A 17,979-nucleotide genomic window follows, 5' to 3' on the forward strand; every position below is an offset into this window, starting at 1 on the left:
AAGAGAGAATTAACTGTATTGGTATCAGTATATTTATTTTTTAATATAAACAAACAGCAATTACCCAAAGTCCAAAAACACATATCATATAAAAAACAAATAAAGTATATACACGATGCAATTCGATGAAAGCTGTGCTTTTGTAATAGTTGCAGTTAGTCAGTGTGCATTGGCAGAGAAACATTGAGGTATGTGGATTAAAATGACAGAATGTCAACGGTTACATTAAGGCAGGTCTACGTTTTCATTGTTCTACATAAACAACACAGCTACTTAACTTACTGTACACAGAGAGAAGTTAAAGGAGCACTTTATAAAAAAAAATATATATATATATATATGATTTGTCCACATAACTACAAGTCATTTATTTATAACATCATAACTTAATTTCCCCTGACCAGCTTTTGAAACATGAGTTCTTACACCTTTTTCTTACCTTCTATGAACCACTGGTGTTTGTCAAACACATTGCCAGAAGTCACTCACAATCTCAGATGTAAGTAAACAATTTGAGGTAATACACACATTTAAGTAGTTAAGTAGTAACTGAACACAAACTGACTTTGGTACCAAGTCCCATAATCCCTACAGCACTTTGATTAAAAACAGGAGAAAAATATAATGCACAGCGGCTTCAAGTGAAGCCAGTAAGAGCGCATGCCAGCATGCTGTCAATAAAAAAAAGATGGAAGAAGAAGAAGCTTGATTTGCAAGGTGAAGAGCACTTGGATCCATTGGGCTGTCAGAGTGAACAGATTACCCTTTAACACACAACCAGTCTAAACAGGCAGCAGTGAGCACCAGCCAATCAAACACACAGAAAAGTCAAAGGGATGTAGGAAAGACAGAGATGATTTGAGATAAAACACAAACAAATGTTCTAGGAGAGGGGTCCAAGCTGTTTAGCTTTCTCTTTTGGTCAACCTGCGAGTATTTTAAATTACATTCAATGTGATCCAACATGTTGTCTTAAACTATCACTCTCTCAACATAGAAGTGGATTTGTTCTGGCTTTAAAGTCTGAGTAGAGATGACAAGCATGAAAAAGTTGTATCACATGATGCAGGTTCCTTAATAAGAGGACCAGGACTATTTGATGGGGTCACAGTTGTACAAATATAGCACCCAGTCAAAGGTGATGGCTTACAAGGGTCTGAGCAGTCGGGATGTCTAACAGCTCGACTTGGAAGATGTTGGAAGAAGTGCTCAGGGTTGAGGAGATATAATCCCTTCAGTGTCTTCTGGGCCTCCCCAGAGTCTTTTCAGTAGCAAGTGCCTGATCTCTATCAGGAGGCGTCTGGCTCCATCAGTCACGACTCACGAGGGTCATTGGTTCCCCTCACCTGGTAACTAACACGTTTTTTACACCAGACATGCACTAATCATTTTCATTCATTAATTTCCAACAGGTAAAGCGGCTGTGGTCTCAGCAATAAAGGAATCATAGTGGCAGCCCAGGTATTGCGCCCCAAAGTTTTTTGACCCCAAGTAAGATGACCCTCTGCAGTCCTTCACATAATAGTATGTGGATTTGTATAATAACGTTATAAGCTTCATTCTGTGGATTACTTTGCACAGATGAAGTGCTTTCAATAATGTTGTTGTGAAACCCTTATTAGCTGGGACGAGTGACCCTGTGATGGAAACTTATTTTGGCAGCTTGTATCAGCCATCTCCTTCTTTAGATCACTTCAAGGTGTGGAACTGGCATTCCATCTTCATTTTGTGTTAAACTAAAAACTAAACTGACCTGAAAGTGATAGTACAGTCACATTTATGGCAGTACCCAAGAGCCATTAAGGTTTGATACCCAGTTCAGAAGGTTAACTGCAGCGTGTCCAGCTGCTACGTGGAGCTGTCAGACCTGAGGATGAGTGTGTAGATGCTTCCAGGAGGGCTGTGTCTCTGATGCAGATCAGGCTCCTGTTCAGCTGTTCTTCAAAAGGAACCAGACAATTTGCTGGATTTCTCTTCTTGATATATCAATCCCACCACTTTTTAAATTCAGGCTAGTTTGCCAGTTAGTGCTGATGGCTGGTTTCCATTAAAATGGCACCATTAGTTCTTGTAGTGGAGCTTTTGTTCTCACTGTCATTAGGGAAAAAGCTCCAAATGACGCTCCAATCCACTTTTGGCCAAATAAACAACATTTCCTGTCACCTAAATTAAATTCAAAGCAGTTGGGGCTGCTCAGAAGAAGAGGTATCATGCTCTGTAACAACAAAGTCTGCCTCCTGTTCAGATGGCACAGTGAACTTTAACTCGGTGCGTCTCCAATCACACCTGACAGATGTTATAGTAAACGGTGTGTGGGTGCCTCTCGCCGACTGAGTCGCCCGTCGTATCAAACATACAGTCTTTGTGTGTGTGGATCTCTGTCATTGGCACGTCTACACTGTTAGAGTTGTTGTGAGCGTGAGGATTCTGCGTACCATAAGATGGCCCAGCCTGAAGAAAAAACACATTACATTTAGACATTAGATGCAAACTGTGAAGTGATCAAGATTTTTTTTTTAAAGCATATGTCTGAAACAACAACAATGATGGACACATTTGTTGCCATAGAACACAGGTCAATGTGCCAGAAAGGATATGTGATACACACACATGTCCCATCCAGTCGGAATGGGTTACATGATAAAGGTGAGGAAATAGGTTAGTATACATCAATTATATATTTGCTACTATTGTTTGTATTTGAATTTACTGCTGCCAAAGGAAAATAAACGTGTTATTTGTACATATGTTCTACTCTGGTGTTTTCATTGTAGACTTTATTGCCACCTACTGGCTCAGCCTTCTTGTTTGAGAACGTGCTTGTGCTGAGATATTTTGTGAAATGAAGGTTGTGTGACATATATTTTAAGATAAGAGTAAGGGATCTAATCTGTTGTGGTTGACTCCAAAATCTGAGAAAACACTGATGTAACTGTTTGTAACCCAACAGGTATAAATCCAGTTACAGCTCAGAGTTGTAATCGACAGGTTTGTGTTTCCAATCAGAAGTTATAGAGAGTGATATTTGATTTGGGATTTGTTATTGCCTCCAAAAGAGCAAACTTTTTCTGTTGTTATTTAAGTTAAAGGTCACCTATTATGCACTTTTTGATGTATTTTATAAATAAATATGTGTCCCCGGTGTGTAAGGAGACTCACAAAGTTTCCAAAAATACAACCCTCTCTCTTTTCCACCTTACCCAAATCTCTAAAAACGGGTGAACAACGGAGCTGATCCAGATTTGCTGCGTCATGACGACATTACTAAAATGTGGGCAGGCTTTACGTTGAACTCCTGGCAACGTCCCGTCCACCCAACCTATCGTCCCCATCAGAAATAAATACGCTGTATCAGAAACAATGCGCAACGTGTTTTGGAAGTAATATGGTCTTTGTTTACATTAGCAAGCATCGCTAACACTCAGAGCTAACGCTGTACTGGAGAGAGTATGTGTAAAGAAGCAGGATATAAAAAGGTACTCACCTTGTGGTAAACCCGCGTGAGAGCAAGCGTTTGAGCTCCATACTATCTGACCATTATGTATGATATATGTGTAATGTGTGTATATGTAAAGCGCTTTGAGTCATTGAAAAAGCGCTATAATAAATGTAAGGAATTATACTGTTTCAGAAATAACGCTTGATGTGGTTTGGAACATAATATGGCGTTTAATCACGGCAGTGTTTATCTGAGTTTCTGCTGGTGGACAGCCTTCTCTTCACAGAGCTCACTGCTTGCATGTGGACGCTCCAAAGGGGCGTGACCAGCAGCAGCTCCAAGGGGGTGTGGCCAGCAGCAGCTTGGCTACATTTAAAGGGCCAGACCCAGAATCAGCACTTTAGTAACAGGGCTGAAATAGAGGGGTATGAGGCATGCTACAATGGGTGACCCTATAGAGACATGTTTTGTATAGATATGGCCCTATAATATATTTTTCTAATACAGTATAATAGGTGAGCTTTAAAGGTAAAACGTCTAAAAAGATTTAATACATTACTTTAAAAGGTCAGAAAAGTAAGATTAAGTTAATAGCCAACATACACAGAGTAAGATTTTCATAGATACCTTTTCTGCTCCACTGAGGGGGAAATCTTTCCGACAGAGATGGTCGATGATTCCCGCTGCCAGAGCGTCGCCCAGAACGTTGATCATGGTTCGAAACCTGTCACTGTAGAAACAGATGTGATTAAAGGGAGACACCGTGAAACCTAAACTACTCTGGACGAGAGTCTCAGAGTCGTAAAGACGTCATCCTTGTGACGTCTTTTTTTTTGTAGACGTCACAAAAAAAAAGACGTCAAAAGGATGTTCCTAAGGAGTGCATCATACATTACATTACATTGCATTGCATTTAGCTGACACTTTTATCCAAAGCGACTTACAATAAGTGCGTTCGACCAACAAAATACAAACTTGAAGAAAACAGAATCATATAAGTACATCAGGTTTCATAGAGCAAAAACATTTCAAGTGCTACTCAACTGGCTTTAGATAAGCCAGTCCTTTATTAGTATATAAGTGCTTTGTTAATAGTTCTATCGCTCGAAGTGGAGTCGAAAGAGATGAGTTTTCAGTCTGCGCCGGAAGGTGTGTAAGCTATCTGCTGTCCTGATGTCAATGGGGAGCTCATTCCACCATCCTGGAGCCAGGATAGCAAACCCACGTGTTTTTGCTGATGGGAACTTGGGTCCCCCTCGCAGTGCGGGTGCAGCGAGCTGTTTGGTTGATGCAGAGCGGAGTGCACGTGCTGGGGTGTACAGTTTAACCATGTCCTGGATGTAGGAAGGGCCAGATCCATTCGCAGCATGGTACGCAAGTACCATTGTCTTGAAGTGGATTCTAGCAGTTACTGGAAGCCAGTGGAGGGAGCGGAGGAGCGGCGTGGTGTGGGAGAATTTAGGAAGGTTGAAGACCAGGCGAGCCGCTGCATTCTGGATGAGCTGCAGAGGTCGGATGGCACATGCAGGTAGACCAGCCAGGAGGGAGTTGTAGTAGTCTAGGCGTGAGATGACGAGAGCCTGGACCAGAACCTGCGTCGCTTTCTGGGTCAGCTGGGGACGTATCTTCCTGATGTTGTAAAGCGTGTATCTGCAACAGCGGGTTGTAGCAGCGATGTTTGCAGTGAAGGACAGGTTGTTATCTAGGGTCACACCCAGATTCCTTGCAGTCTGAGTCGGGGAAACAACTGAGGTGCCGATGTTGATTGTCAGGTCAAGAGTGGGACAATCTTTTCCCGGAAGGAAAAGCAGTTCAGTCTTGTCAAGGTTGAGCTTGAGGTGATGAGCAGACATCCACTGAGAGATGTCAGCTAGATCAGTGGTTCTCAAACTTTTTTCAGTAATGTACCCACTTTGAAAAAAAAGTTCAGCCAAGTACCCCTTGATCAGCGCAAAAACGATTTGTTAGGGACAAAATGCCTATATAAAGAGGTACAGTATAGCGCTGCACCATCGGTGTCTGAGTTATTAAAGGTCACATGTCATGGCCATTTCCACTGATCATAATTCCATTGTTGAGGTATACTAGAATAGATTTACATTGTTCAATGTTCCAAAATCACATTTCTCATACAGCATCTCTGTATAGTATGTGTATTCAGCAGTATTCACTCTCTCCACTAAACGGCTCGTTGCAATTCTTGCCCCCCCTTCCCTGTGAGCCCAGTGTGCTCCGATTGGTCGGGACCAGTCGGGACGTTGTGAATCGCGCTGAGCTCCGTGGAGGTGTGATTTCCTTGTTTAGCGATACACAGCCAAACTCACCCTGAGCACACACAAAGTCACAGCCGAAGTAACAACAATAAGTGTGGCTTGATATTGAGTAAGAAAAAGGTCGATAAACGCTGTGAGAATGGGTCTGCAGAGAGAATGGGTCTGCAGAGAAAATTTTGCCGCGATCCCAACTGTCTGTTATCAGCCTGCACAGGGAGGAGAAATCAGCAGAGCTGCTTGCACTGAGTGTGTGAGGAAGTCCGTGGATTGGTCAATTTGGACCAATCAGCGGGGGCTTAACGTAACGGCTCCGCGGACGTAACGTAACGGCTCCACGGATTGGTCCATTTCGTTCCGGGGACGACATGACATCATGATGTACCCGGAAGAATCAAATGGACAGTGACGTATCTCCAACGAGGCGTTTTGGGGAGGTATTTTATGTGTTAAGAGTTTTACTCGCTACATGGTGTACTTTGAGGGTTTTGACTCTGCACACCGTTTACATGCATAAAAACCTTCATAACACACAAGGGGACGGGTAATAACCGGAAAAGCATGACATGTCACCTTTAAAACAACAACCTTGTAACTGAGAAACACTTAAATGCTACATTTAAAATGTTTACAATCCATCACTAAATTCATGGCAAACCAATTTTAACATCATGCAATAACACTAAGACGACATTAGTTGCATTGAACTGATCTTTTTAATAAGTTGTACTTACAATGTAGTGAGAAACATGGGCTTGAGCTTCACTGAGGATCTTTGTCATTCTGACAAACCTGCAGTTATTACACACATGTGTTTTGAAATATGTATAACTCTGTTCATATAAAACTCACACTGCTCAAACTTCGTTACTTTCCCTAAAATTGGTATTTATTTATTTTGGGGCGTGGGGAATGAAGAGAAAAAAATATATGAGCATTTTTTGAGCATGGGATTTTGACCCCTCATATACACATATGCATAATGCTATACTTTGCGGCCACACGCCGTTGCCAAGCAACGCTTATTGTTTAGGTCCTTTGATAAGCAGGCAGTCATATCATTAGCTTGAACTAGCTAGATCTGATAGATTTGTACATCAACGCGAGTGAAGTCTTACCGGACGCGAGAGAGAGATCAGAGATCAGATCAGCTGACGGAGAACACGCAGCTCTGCATGATCACAGCTCCCCCGCTGTGACGGACCGTTGAGCGGAGCAACATTAAATACACTAAGAGTAACACACTTAGCTAGTTTATCTACTCTGGAACTAGCTATACTAGTTATAAATATATGTATTCTTTACTGTCGGGTCACTTATTACAGGTTCAGCGAGCTGCACGAGACTGACGGGCTGTCAGGAGAGGGAAAGGAAAAGAGAGCACCCCATTTATTTTCCCCATTTTATTATCCAGAATTACTGTAAACCTTTGAATAAAGTAGTTACTATTAGTAGTTTGTTTAAATGCATTACATATGTTATTTTTTCATTAACTGCAGTACTCCAACGTACCCCTGCAGTAGTCCAACGTACCCCTAGGGGTCCGCGTACCCCTATTTGAGAACCACTGAGCTAGACAAGCAGAGATGCGTGCGACGACCTGGGTCTCTGAGCGGGGAAAGGACAGAATGAAATGGGTGTCGTCAGCGTAGCAGTGGTATGAAAAACCATGCGGGCTAATGACTGATCCGAGCGAGTTTGTGTACAAGGAGAAGAGGAGGGGACATTGTCATACACAATGACAATGTAGAAATTGTCACATCATACAAATACCATTTTCGATGACCACCTCACATTTGATGTGAATACTGAGTGTATTGTGAAGCGGGGTCAACAGAGAATGCACCTTCTTCGCAAACTGAACTCTTTCTCTTCAGGCCTTTCATTCTTTGTCGTTTTTACCAAGCATTCATTGAGAGCCGTATTTGTTTTTCTTTTATCTGCTGGTTCCATAGCCTTACACTGAAAGACAGGAACAGCCTGAACAGCATTGTTAAAACCTGCTCCAAGATCATCGGCGTGAAACAGAGAGACTTAAATTCCTTCTGTAATCAACAGATTCTGCGGAAAGCAGAGAGCATTCTGAACTCTTCAGGTCATGTTCTTTCACATGAATTGCGTCTGTTGCCATCAGGGCGAAGATATGCTCTACCTGCTCAAAGGACTAATCGCTTTTCAAAATCATTCATCCCTTCTGCACTCAAACTTTTAAATTCTTGAAAAGCTTTTAACTTGATTATTTATTTATTATTGTGATGCTTTGAACTATTTATAGTGTAAATTGGAATGATCCACATCTGTGCTCCCGGGTGTATCTGTGTGTTTTCTTCTTGTATGTTCCTGCCTGTGTACATGATATAAGCTGCTGCTCATAATCAATTGCCCTTTGCGGGATTAATAAAGTTGTTGATTAATTGAGTAATGGATTTTTGTTTTACTCTATTCTACAATGTACCGTTAATAATACTGAAATGCTGAGACAGAGACCTTTCTACATAACCAGTACTGTAAACTCACAGAATCCAGTCGATGGCCACGATGAGTGTGATGTCATCTGGGGGCAGGCCTACTGATGTCAGTACAATCACCATGGTAACCAGACCAGCCTGAGGGATCCCTGCTGCACCGATGCTGGCAGCTGTGGCCGTGATGCTGCATGAGGACAACAGAAGTAAGAGTCAAATTTAACATAATATATTTATTCAAACTAAATGTATTGGCCTTTTCACAACTTAAAGTCCTTACTGAGAATCACATTTTTGTTGCATTGTATCGATTTGCTGAACAATCACATTTAGGACTGGAGCATGATTTGTGCTATGCATACAAAGTAAAGTATAAGTTATAGTGGGAATCTCTTGCAGTAGACATATAATTAAAAACATTCACATATTGTGTCCATTTGTTATAGATTATTTCCATTTGGGAAATGAAGTCTAAACAAGTTCTTCAAGTTTCTCAGACAAACAATGTCTGTTGGTTTACCTGATGGTGACCAACTGGCCGAAGTCCAGCTCATAGTCATTAACCTGAGCAATGAAGATGGCCGCCACAGCCTCGTACAGTGCCGTCCCATCCATGTTGATTGTAGCCCCCACGGGTAGGACGAAGCGAGCAATTTGTCGGTCCACGTGGCAGTTTTCCAACAAACACTTCATGGTGATTGGAAGCGTGGCAGAGCTGAGAAGATACAACATTTAATGACTACCTTGAAAACATCCACAGACCGGCAGGTAAAGCAGGACTGTCCTTGACTCTGACCTGGAGGAGGTTGCCAGGGCGATCACCATGGCCTGCAGCAGCCCGCGGATGTAGGTAAAGGGGTTCTTCTTGGTGAGGACAAAGTAGAAGAAAGGGAGGAGGATAAGTCCATGGACAAAGAGGCCAGCGAGCACGGTGATGCCATACCAGCCCAGCTTCTTCCCCAGCGTGCTTGGGTCTTGCATGTCCAGGATCTTACCCGCCACCAGGAAGACGATTCCAAATGGGAAGTACCTGAAGCAAACAAAACACTGATGATTTATCAGTTAGACTCTTTACAGTGGTGAAGCTAACCGTGTACAGTTGTCCAGAAGGTGACATGAAAGAAAACAACATGGAGTCATTTAAATCCAAAGAGGTTATCCTCTGGGGAGCAGGAATACATGGTGTTAATTGTATAGCAATGAGATTTATCTATTACTTAATTCAAGTAGAAATTCTGGATTGATGGTGAAGTCATCAAGCAATCAACCTCGCGGGATCATGAGTATCCACCTCATATTTGATATATAAACATATACATGACTGCATGGGCTAAGTGTGGGTCATGGCGATCATTCTGATGTTAGGATAACTAGTCAGGCCCTCTGCCTAGCCTGCACTCTCTCCTCCCCCCCTCTGTTTCTCTCTGTGTGTGGTGAGGTGTGTGGTGTGGTGTGGTGTGGTGTGGTGTGGTGTGTGTGTGTGTGGTGTGTGTGTGTGTGTGTGTGTGTGTGTGTGTGTGTGTGTGTGTGTGTGTGTGTGTGTGTGTGTGTGTGTGTGTGTGTGTGTGTGTGTGTGTGTGTGTGTGTGTGTGTGTGTGTGTGTGTGTCCTGTTGAATGCAGGAGGTGTGCTGGTGTCATAAATAAATGACATGGAACTTTCTGTCAGAACACTGCTTTTACACTACCATAACAAACCACTCTCGGTGTATAATTATATAACATTGTGTCTATTAGTCACTATATAAAACATTTTCTATTCCAATTCAAATACTTTAAATAATTGATCATACATTCTGTGAGAATAAAATGTAAATTTCATTGTGCAACCCTGTGTTCTAAATTGACAAATAAATGAATAATTGATCCAAAAAAATCCATCCATCCATCTTCTCCCGCTTATCCGTGGTCGGGTCGCGGGGGTAGCAGTTCCAGCAGAGAGCCCCAAACTTTCCTTTCCCTGACCACATCAACCAGCTCTGACTGGGGGATCCTAAGGCGCTCCCAGGCCAGTGAAGAGATATAATCCCTCCACCTGGTCCTAGGTCTACCCTTGGTCTCTTCTCAGCTGGACGTGCCTGGAACACCTCCCTAGGGAGGCGCCCAGGTGGCATCCTAACTAGGTGCCCGAACCACCTCAACTGGCTCCTTTCGACGCGAAGGAGGAGCGGTTCAACTCCGAGTCCCTCCCGGATGACCGAACTTCTCACCTTATCCCTAAGGGAGACACCAGCCACCCTGCGGAGAAAACCCATCTCGGCCGCTTGTATCCGCGATCTCGTTCTTTCGGTCAAGACTCATCCTTCATGACCATAGGTGAGGGTAGGAACGAAAATGGCCCGGTAGACAGAGAGCTTTGCCTTCTGGCTCAGCTCCCTTTTGGTCACAACGGTGCGGTAAAGCGACTGCAGTACCGTTCCCTCTGCTCCGATTCTCCGGCCCATCTCACGCTCCATTGTTCCCTCACTCGAGAACAAGCCCCCGAGATACTTGAACTCCTTCACTTGGGGTAAGGACTCATTCCCTACTTGGAGTGGACAGTCCATCGGTTTCCTGCTGAGAACCATGGCCTCAGATTTGGAGGTGCTGATCCTCATCCCAGCCGCTTCACACTCGGTTGTGAACCGATCCAGTGAGTGCTGAAGGTCGCAGACCGATGAAGCCATTAGAACCACATCATCTACAAAAAGCAGTGGTGCAATCCTTAGTCCACCGAACCGCAGACCCCCTCCCCCATGACTACGCCTCGAAATCCGATCCATGTATATTACAAACAGGATTGGTGACAAAGCGCAGCCATGGCGGAGGGCAACCCTCACAGGAAATGGGTCCGACTTACTGCAGAGGACCGAGTACAGAGATTGGATGGGCCTGAGTAGAGACCCCCTCACCCCATACTCCCGCAGCACCTCCCACAGTACCTCCCTGGGAACTCGGTCATACGCCTTCTCCAAGTCTACAAAACACATGTAGACCGGATAAGCGTACTCCCAGGCCCCCTCCAGGATCCTTGCGAGAGTAAAAAGCTGATCCGTCGTTCCACGACCAGGACGGAATCCGCATTGTTCCTCCTCAATCTGAGGTTCGACAATCGGCCTGACCCTCCTTTCGAGTACCTTAGAGTACACTTTCCCGGGGAGGCTGAGTAGTGTGATGCCTCTGTAATTGGCGCACACCCTCTGATCCCACTTTTTAAAAAGGGGAACCACCACCCCGGTCTGCCACTCCTTCGGTACTGTTTCCGACTTCCACGCAACGTTGATGAGACGTGTCAACCATGACAGTCCCTCAACACCCAGAGCCTTCAGCATTTCTGGGCGGATCTTATCCACCCCCGGGGCTTTGCCACTGTGGAGTTGTTTGACGACCTCAGTGACCTCCCCCCGGGAGATTGGTGTTGATCCCCCGTCATACTCCAGCTCTGCCTCTAACATAGAGGGCGGAGTTGTCGGGTTCAGGAGTTCCTCAAAGTGTTCCTTCCAACGCCCTAACACTCCATCAGTTGAGGTCAACAACGTCCCATCCTTACTGTACACAGCTTGGATGGTTCCCCGATTCCCCCTCCTGAGGTGTCGGACAGTTTTCCAGAACAACTTTGGTGCCGCCCGAAAGTCCTTTTCCATGTCTTCTCCGAACTTCTCCCACACCCGCTGCTTTGCCTCGGCCACGGCTGAGGCTGCTGCCCTTCGGCCTGTCGGTACCTTACAACTGCCTCGGGAGTCCCCCGGGATAACAAATCCCTGAAGGCCTCCTTCTTCAGTCGGACGGCTTCCCTGACCACCGGTGTCCACCAGGAGGTTCGAGGGTTACCGCCCCTTGAGGCACCTAAGACCTTGAGACCACAGCTCCCCGCCGCAGCTTCGGCAATAGAGGCTTTGAACACCGACCACTCTGGTTCAATGTCCCCAACCTCCACAGGAATGCCCGAAAAGCTCCGCCAGAGGTGTGAGTTGAAGGCCTCATGAACTTGGGCCTCCTCTAGATGTTCCCAGTTCACCCGAACTACATGTTTGGGCTTACCAGGTCTATCCAGAGGCTTCCCCCGCCACTCGACCCAACTCACCACCAGATGGTGATCAGTTGACAACTCCGCCCCTCTCTTTACCCGAGTGTCCAAAAGAAGAAGAAGAAGAACGAATCTCAATAAATATTCCCTTAACCGTTCTGTTATTACTGAAATATGTTTCATCAGCTTTACAACTACAGCCGTTTATTCTCATCAGCTAACACCCTCCAACAAACCTTCAAATCAAAGAGCAAAGTGTTCAGGAGCAAAAGACTAAACTAAACTGAACGGAACTAAACTGAAGTGAACTAAACATGCAATGTGCAATACTGTGCAACACCTTATAATGTTAACATGTTGTTATTATAATGTTTGGAGTCTGAAGCTCTTATTTATTATACACATTAAAGGCTTCTCAATTCTCTAATTCCCCTCCTCAACTCCTTTCCTCGACTCCTATCCTCGTGTCTTAGTCCCGCCCACAGGAGATGCGAGCGGAGGACTGAGGAGGGGAACCGAGGAGAGAGGAGGGGAAGCAGCAGACGGTTAGAGAAATGAGAACTCCTCTCCTCTGAGCGGTCATTTTAAAGAGACGTCCATTAATGATGACAGGAGGCACAACAGCCCTCTGTCTGATGGACAGATGTGTTCATGACCACTTATATATTTACTTTGATTCATTCACAGTGCGGTATAATGAGACAATAACAGGCTACAGATTCGGGACACACACACACACACTTATATTTATATAAATATATACAATTTCAGATTCAAACAAGTATGAGAGCACTCTCATAATAACGTAACACAATCAGAGACTGGATATATCCCCCCCTCTCTGGTCGCTACAATGAGGAAAATAAATTACGGGTTTTATTTACAATTATTAAAAGTAAGCAGAGGACACCAAACCAACTGAGACCTGTCTGTCTGTCTGTTACGAGTGGGGAAAAAGTCTGTCATTCAGGGCAGTATCCATTACACTATATATAATCCAGGGGGCGGTATTGCGCCTAAAAGCTGTTTGCCAGCCGCCCTTAAACAACAAATGAAGAACAAGAAGAAACACAACAACAAAACGAACAAAATACAAGAAGAAGAAAAGTTAGTATGGCGATTTCAGATAACACACAGCAGCTAGAACCCACCTGCTTCTTTTAAATCAGCTGTGTGGGAACATTTCGGGTTCCCTGTGGACTACAATAACGATTAAGTGTGCGAGTAGTGGATCGGACGAGGACGGTGTGTCGGCGTTGTTAGACAGTGGTGCGGTATGCTAATGGAAACACACGCCAAACATGCTAAATCATATCAGAAGGCATCACCCAGATTTGCCAATCACCGGAGCCCGGCAAAAGACGGCAGCAGTTCAGCAGCTTTTCCCCGCTGTTTTTAAGAAGCCAATAGACCGAGAGACCAAAATAAATAACAGAAGCTTTTGGCATATGTTTTTCAACGACTTTGCGTTCTTGAAACACTTTCTTATTATTTATGATGTCATATTTTCAAGACATTCTTTTTAGTTTTACAGCTTGATGAAACCTTTTTGTTTGACATCAGCCATTATAGATAATATGGCCATCTGAGTGTGGTTTGTTTTTAACTGTTTAATACAGTTAATTATTCAAAATGTCAGAGTTCTTTATTTTTAAACTGAAACTTGCACTACTGTTCAAAAATAAATAACAACAAACCTGGAATTATGCATTTGGGACTTTTTTTTGCTTTTTCTTGTTGTACCGAACCGAACCGTGACCTCCAAACCGAGGAACGAACCGAACCGTGACTTCTGTGAACCGTTACACCCCTAACACACACACACACAACACACACACACACACACACACACACACACACACACACACACACACACACACACACACACACACACACACACACACACACACACACACACACACACACACACAGCTCCTAAAGCATATAATCAGGCTACAGCCATTGTGTATTTTATTATGTGAAGCACTAAATGGTCTTGGAAAAATATCGACTCTTTGTTTGTAGATATCTACTAAACTACAGCATACAAATACAGAGAGTAATGTAGGCCTGTTATACTGAGTGATATATATTATACACACTGCTCTGCTTTCTGAACGGACCTCACAGCTGTTCTCTCTGGAAACATCACGTTGCGATGAAAGCAGTTAATAAAATAATATCCAGGGGATGCATGCAGAGCTGTGATTGGCTGAGATAAGTCCGGCCGTGTGTCACGACTCTTTGAAACATCTCTGTTGCTGGAAATGCATCCACGAAGGAGCCGTGGAGGACCCATCAGTGTATCCTCGATTAGAGCTCCTCCAGAGAGCCTCCTTGACGCTCGGTCCTCGATTAGAGAAATGAGATGTCCTTCAACATGGCGCGCTGAAATTCATTTCCGGGTCACTACCGGAGGACCGAGGAGTCGAGGAGGGGAAATTAGAGAATTGAGAAGCCTTTAATGTGTCTGTGGTTATTGTAGTTTTAGAAGAATCACTAACACAGGAGCTGTAGTACAGTGTTGTGTTGAGTATCCAGGTCATTAGGCTTTGATTGGCTGTTTTTAAACTGCTCCGGTGCTGCAGCAGGAGGATAATAATAATAATAATAATTCCTTACATTTATTATAGCGCTTTTCCAGATGCTCAAAGCGCTTTACAAATACACATATCATACATGCAATGGTCACCACTGTGGACAATACCCACAGGAGCAAGTTCAGGTGAAGTGTCTTGCCCAAAGGACACAACGGCTTTACAGACACAGCGGCGGCGGGTTTCACCCCTTGATCTAATGATCATTGCACAGCGCACTGCGCCACACCGTCCATCTTCACGCCTCGAAGTCATCGAGGCGCTTTTACAAGTACACATTAGTATCATACATGTACTGTGGACAATACCCACAGGAGCAAATCCGGGTGAAGTGTCTTCCCCAAGGACACAACGGCCTGACGCAGTGGCGGCAGGAGCGGGTTTCGAACTGGAGTTCCACAGCACCCCCTTGATCTGATGATCAGATGCACAGACCACTGCGCCACCCGTCCTCGGATGTCACCTCCATGTGTTTGCCCACCTGACCACCTGACAGGTCACTAGGTCAGATTCAAGAAAGCTGGTCAAGGATACCAGGATGCTTCTGTTTCTCCTGTCAGATTGCCGCAAGGTTAACAGGCTTTGGCTTGGTTGGGTGTCTGCAGTGGGACGAATACTAACTAAAAAAAATTAAATAACAAACCTATAATTAATATTTTGAATAATGTTTCTTATTTAAAAGATGCTTTCACATCTGAAACAATGTCAAGAAGACACATCTTGGCCTAACAGGAAGATCATTGGTCAAATCACATAATCTACACTTTTTTATTCTAATCTATTCTGCTCCATTTCTTCTTGCACTATTTTTTAATTGTTGTATGTCCTATGTTGCATTGTTGGAGGAGCCTGGGACTTGAGATTATCATTGCCATTACTACACTACAAAAAAAAAAAATCTTACCGAAGGGTCACTACAATTCACTTCATGATGATTTACCACCAAATTATACTTCCTGTTGTATCAGTGCAAGTGTTACCATGATTACCAAAAGCCAACATTCTGAAAAATATGTATAAATGTATTCATCTATTTCCTGCTGGTGCAGTGGCCCAATCAACCCTAATAATATCACCTCCAAATCAGAGAGCAAAGCGTTCAGCATGTGAAGCTGAATATTTGCAGTGACTGTAGCTTAGAAGTGACACAAATATAGGAAGTGTGTCTGTCTGTTCAGTATTCAGGTCGTTGAGCTTTGTGGGCTCTGCGGATGTTTTTAATCTGCTCAGGTGCCGCAGCAGTAAGTTGTTACCACCTGCACGCTTTTCCCCCCCGACCAGTCACTAGGTCAGATTGACAGAAGCCCTCCTCTGTGTCACAGATTCTGTAAGTACTGTGTGTACGTTCAGAGTATTCTTCTCACCACACAGCAGCGTTGATGATCTTCATGACACACTCGTTGATACACTGGCAGACGTTGACCAGTGGAGCTCCTCGCTCCCCCATCCTGCCCAGCAACAAGCCTGCAACATACCGTTTACACATCTTTATAGGGAGAACCAACTGCACTCTAAATTGTGCAGGATGATAAATGTAAATTAGGAATCCAAGGGTTTATGGGTTAAAAAACGAAAGATGTCTAAACTAATGCCAAAACGCCCTCAAATGGAATGAAATGTTTTATGGTTGTAGAAAGAATTTAGTTTGGAGTGAAATTGTGCAACACCGTGAGGACAAAGCCTAAATGGTTTGAATCTTTTGACTGTTATTTTTTGGGGAAATGTTTACAGCTCAAACTTTTAAACATTAATGTGAAGAAAGTTAAATTAAAGAACTTAAACATCTGATATGTTTCACAACAATGATAAATGACAGAAAACTGAATCATTCTAAAAACTGAAGAGCAGAAAACCTCAGGACTTAACAACATCATGTTCTGCTTCAGTCTGCTCACCCATGGTGGCGGAGAAGATGACGATGCCCAGGACGTTCATCTGTTGGCTGGTGCCAGGACTCGTTTTGTACGTGACATCTGGAGGCGGGGTCAGCTCAAGGTACACTGTCCGACCTTTAGGGTCATTCTCATCTGGGAAGACGTAGACGAAGTTGGGCTGCACGGTTCTGGTTGGGACTTGAGGATGGGAATCAGGTCCGTTTTGTACTGAAGGAACACAGTAGGGTTAGTCACAGCAAGTGTAAAAGGTATTGCACTTTAATTCTGAGTTCTGGGGGTGTGTTACCTGCTGAAACGTGGCCTCAATCAGATTAGAGGGAACCATGTTCCTGTTGAGTAACAAAGAGACATGGAGTGTTATTTACCTTTCATACAAAGAATATATGACTGGAGACTAAGAAAGAAGCTGCTTTATATTTTGCACTACCTTCTACACCTCTACCACAGATGAGCAAAAATGACTTTGAAAAATGAAAAACACTCAAACTAATCAGGGAGGACCAGTGTTACGATCAGCTGACCTTCAGCAGGATGAAGAAGAGTCGGCCAACATGCCGCAGCAGAGATCATTGCAACGTACCGCTGCTGACTCAACTAATCTGTCACTCATCCCCAGCAGGATTACTAAAAATACACTAATCAGCCCGGGCTGTAATCGGATTGATGTGGGTTGGTGTGCTTTCTACTATTTATTAAGAGTGACGTCTTCAAATGTCTTGTTTTGTCAGACCAACTGTTATGGTGTGTGAAGCAGGTAGGACCCAAATGCAGATTAACGTGAAAATTCCTTTATTTCAAGGCTACGCTAACAAAGACAGAACACAACACTCACCGAGGACAAGCCAAATCACAAGACGAACCAACACTGAACACAGGAAGAGAACAGACTAAATCACAAGACGAGAAACAGCCGGGCAGGGGAGGAGAAACACAAGGGCCACAGGTGAACACAATCAGACAACTAGACACACCAAGGAAACTAACGACAGGAGCAAAAACACAGGGAAAAGGACCAGACAATATACACGGAGGAAAACACGACAGGGAGAACAGCAAAACACCCAAAACAAGACATACAAAACGTGACATAACACAATAATCGTAACAGAACCCCCCCCTCAAGGGACGGATTCCAGACGTCCCTAAAACACCAAAACAGTCCAATAAACGTCCAAAAAAAACCCAAAAAAACAATGTCCAGCAGGGTGGGTGGAGGGGGACCGGAGGAGGGACACAAAACTAGGGCCACCAGGGTGGGTGGAGGGGGTCAGGAGGACGGGTCTGGGCTGACAACCCAAGAGCACCGCGG

The 17,979-nt window shown here is 44.1% G+C and overlaps 1 protein-coding gene across 1 annotated transcript in view; it reads right to left on the reverse strand.

Moving 5' to 3' along the window:
* Positions 1-202: 202 nt before the first annotated feature.
* LOC117534335 (excitatory amino acid transporter 5-like) overlaps positions 203-17,979 on the reverse strand; it is a 29,616-nt gene continuing 11,839 nt past the window's right edge. The window contains 9 exon segments of the mRNA XM_034198529.1: positions 203-2,451; positions 4,067-4,169; positions 8,227-8,361; positions 8,695-8,889; positions 8,971-9,204; positions 16,140-16,239; positions 16,671-16,823; positions 16,826-16,877; positions 16,957-16,999. Of these exon segments, the coding sequence (XP_034054420.1) occupies positions 2,281-2,451; positions 4,067-4,169; positions 8,227-8,361; positions 8,695-8,889; positions 8,971-9,204; positions 16,140-16,239; positions 16,671-16,823; positions 16,826-16,877; positions 16,957-16,999 (1,186 nt within the window). The 3' untranslated portion in view covers positions 203-2,280.

The sequence above is a fragment of the Gymnodraco acuticeps genome, unplaced genomic scaffold, assembly GCF_902827175.1.
Source record: "Gymnodraco acuticeps unplaced genomic scaffold, fGymAcu1.1, whole genome shotgun sequence".
NCBI classification, from domain to species: Eukaryota; Metazoa; Chordata; class Actinopteri; order Perciformes; family Bathydraconidae; genus Gymnodraco; species Gymnodraco acuticeps.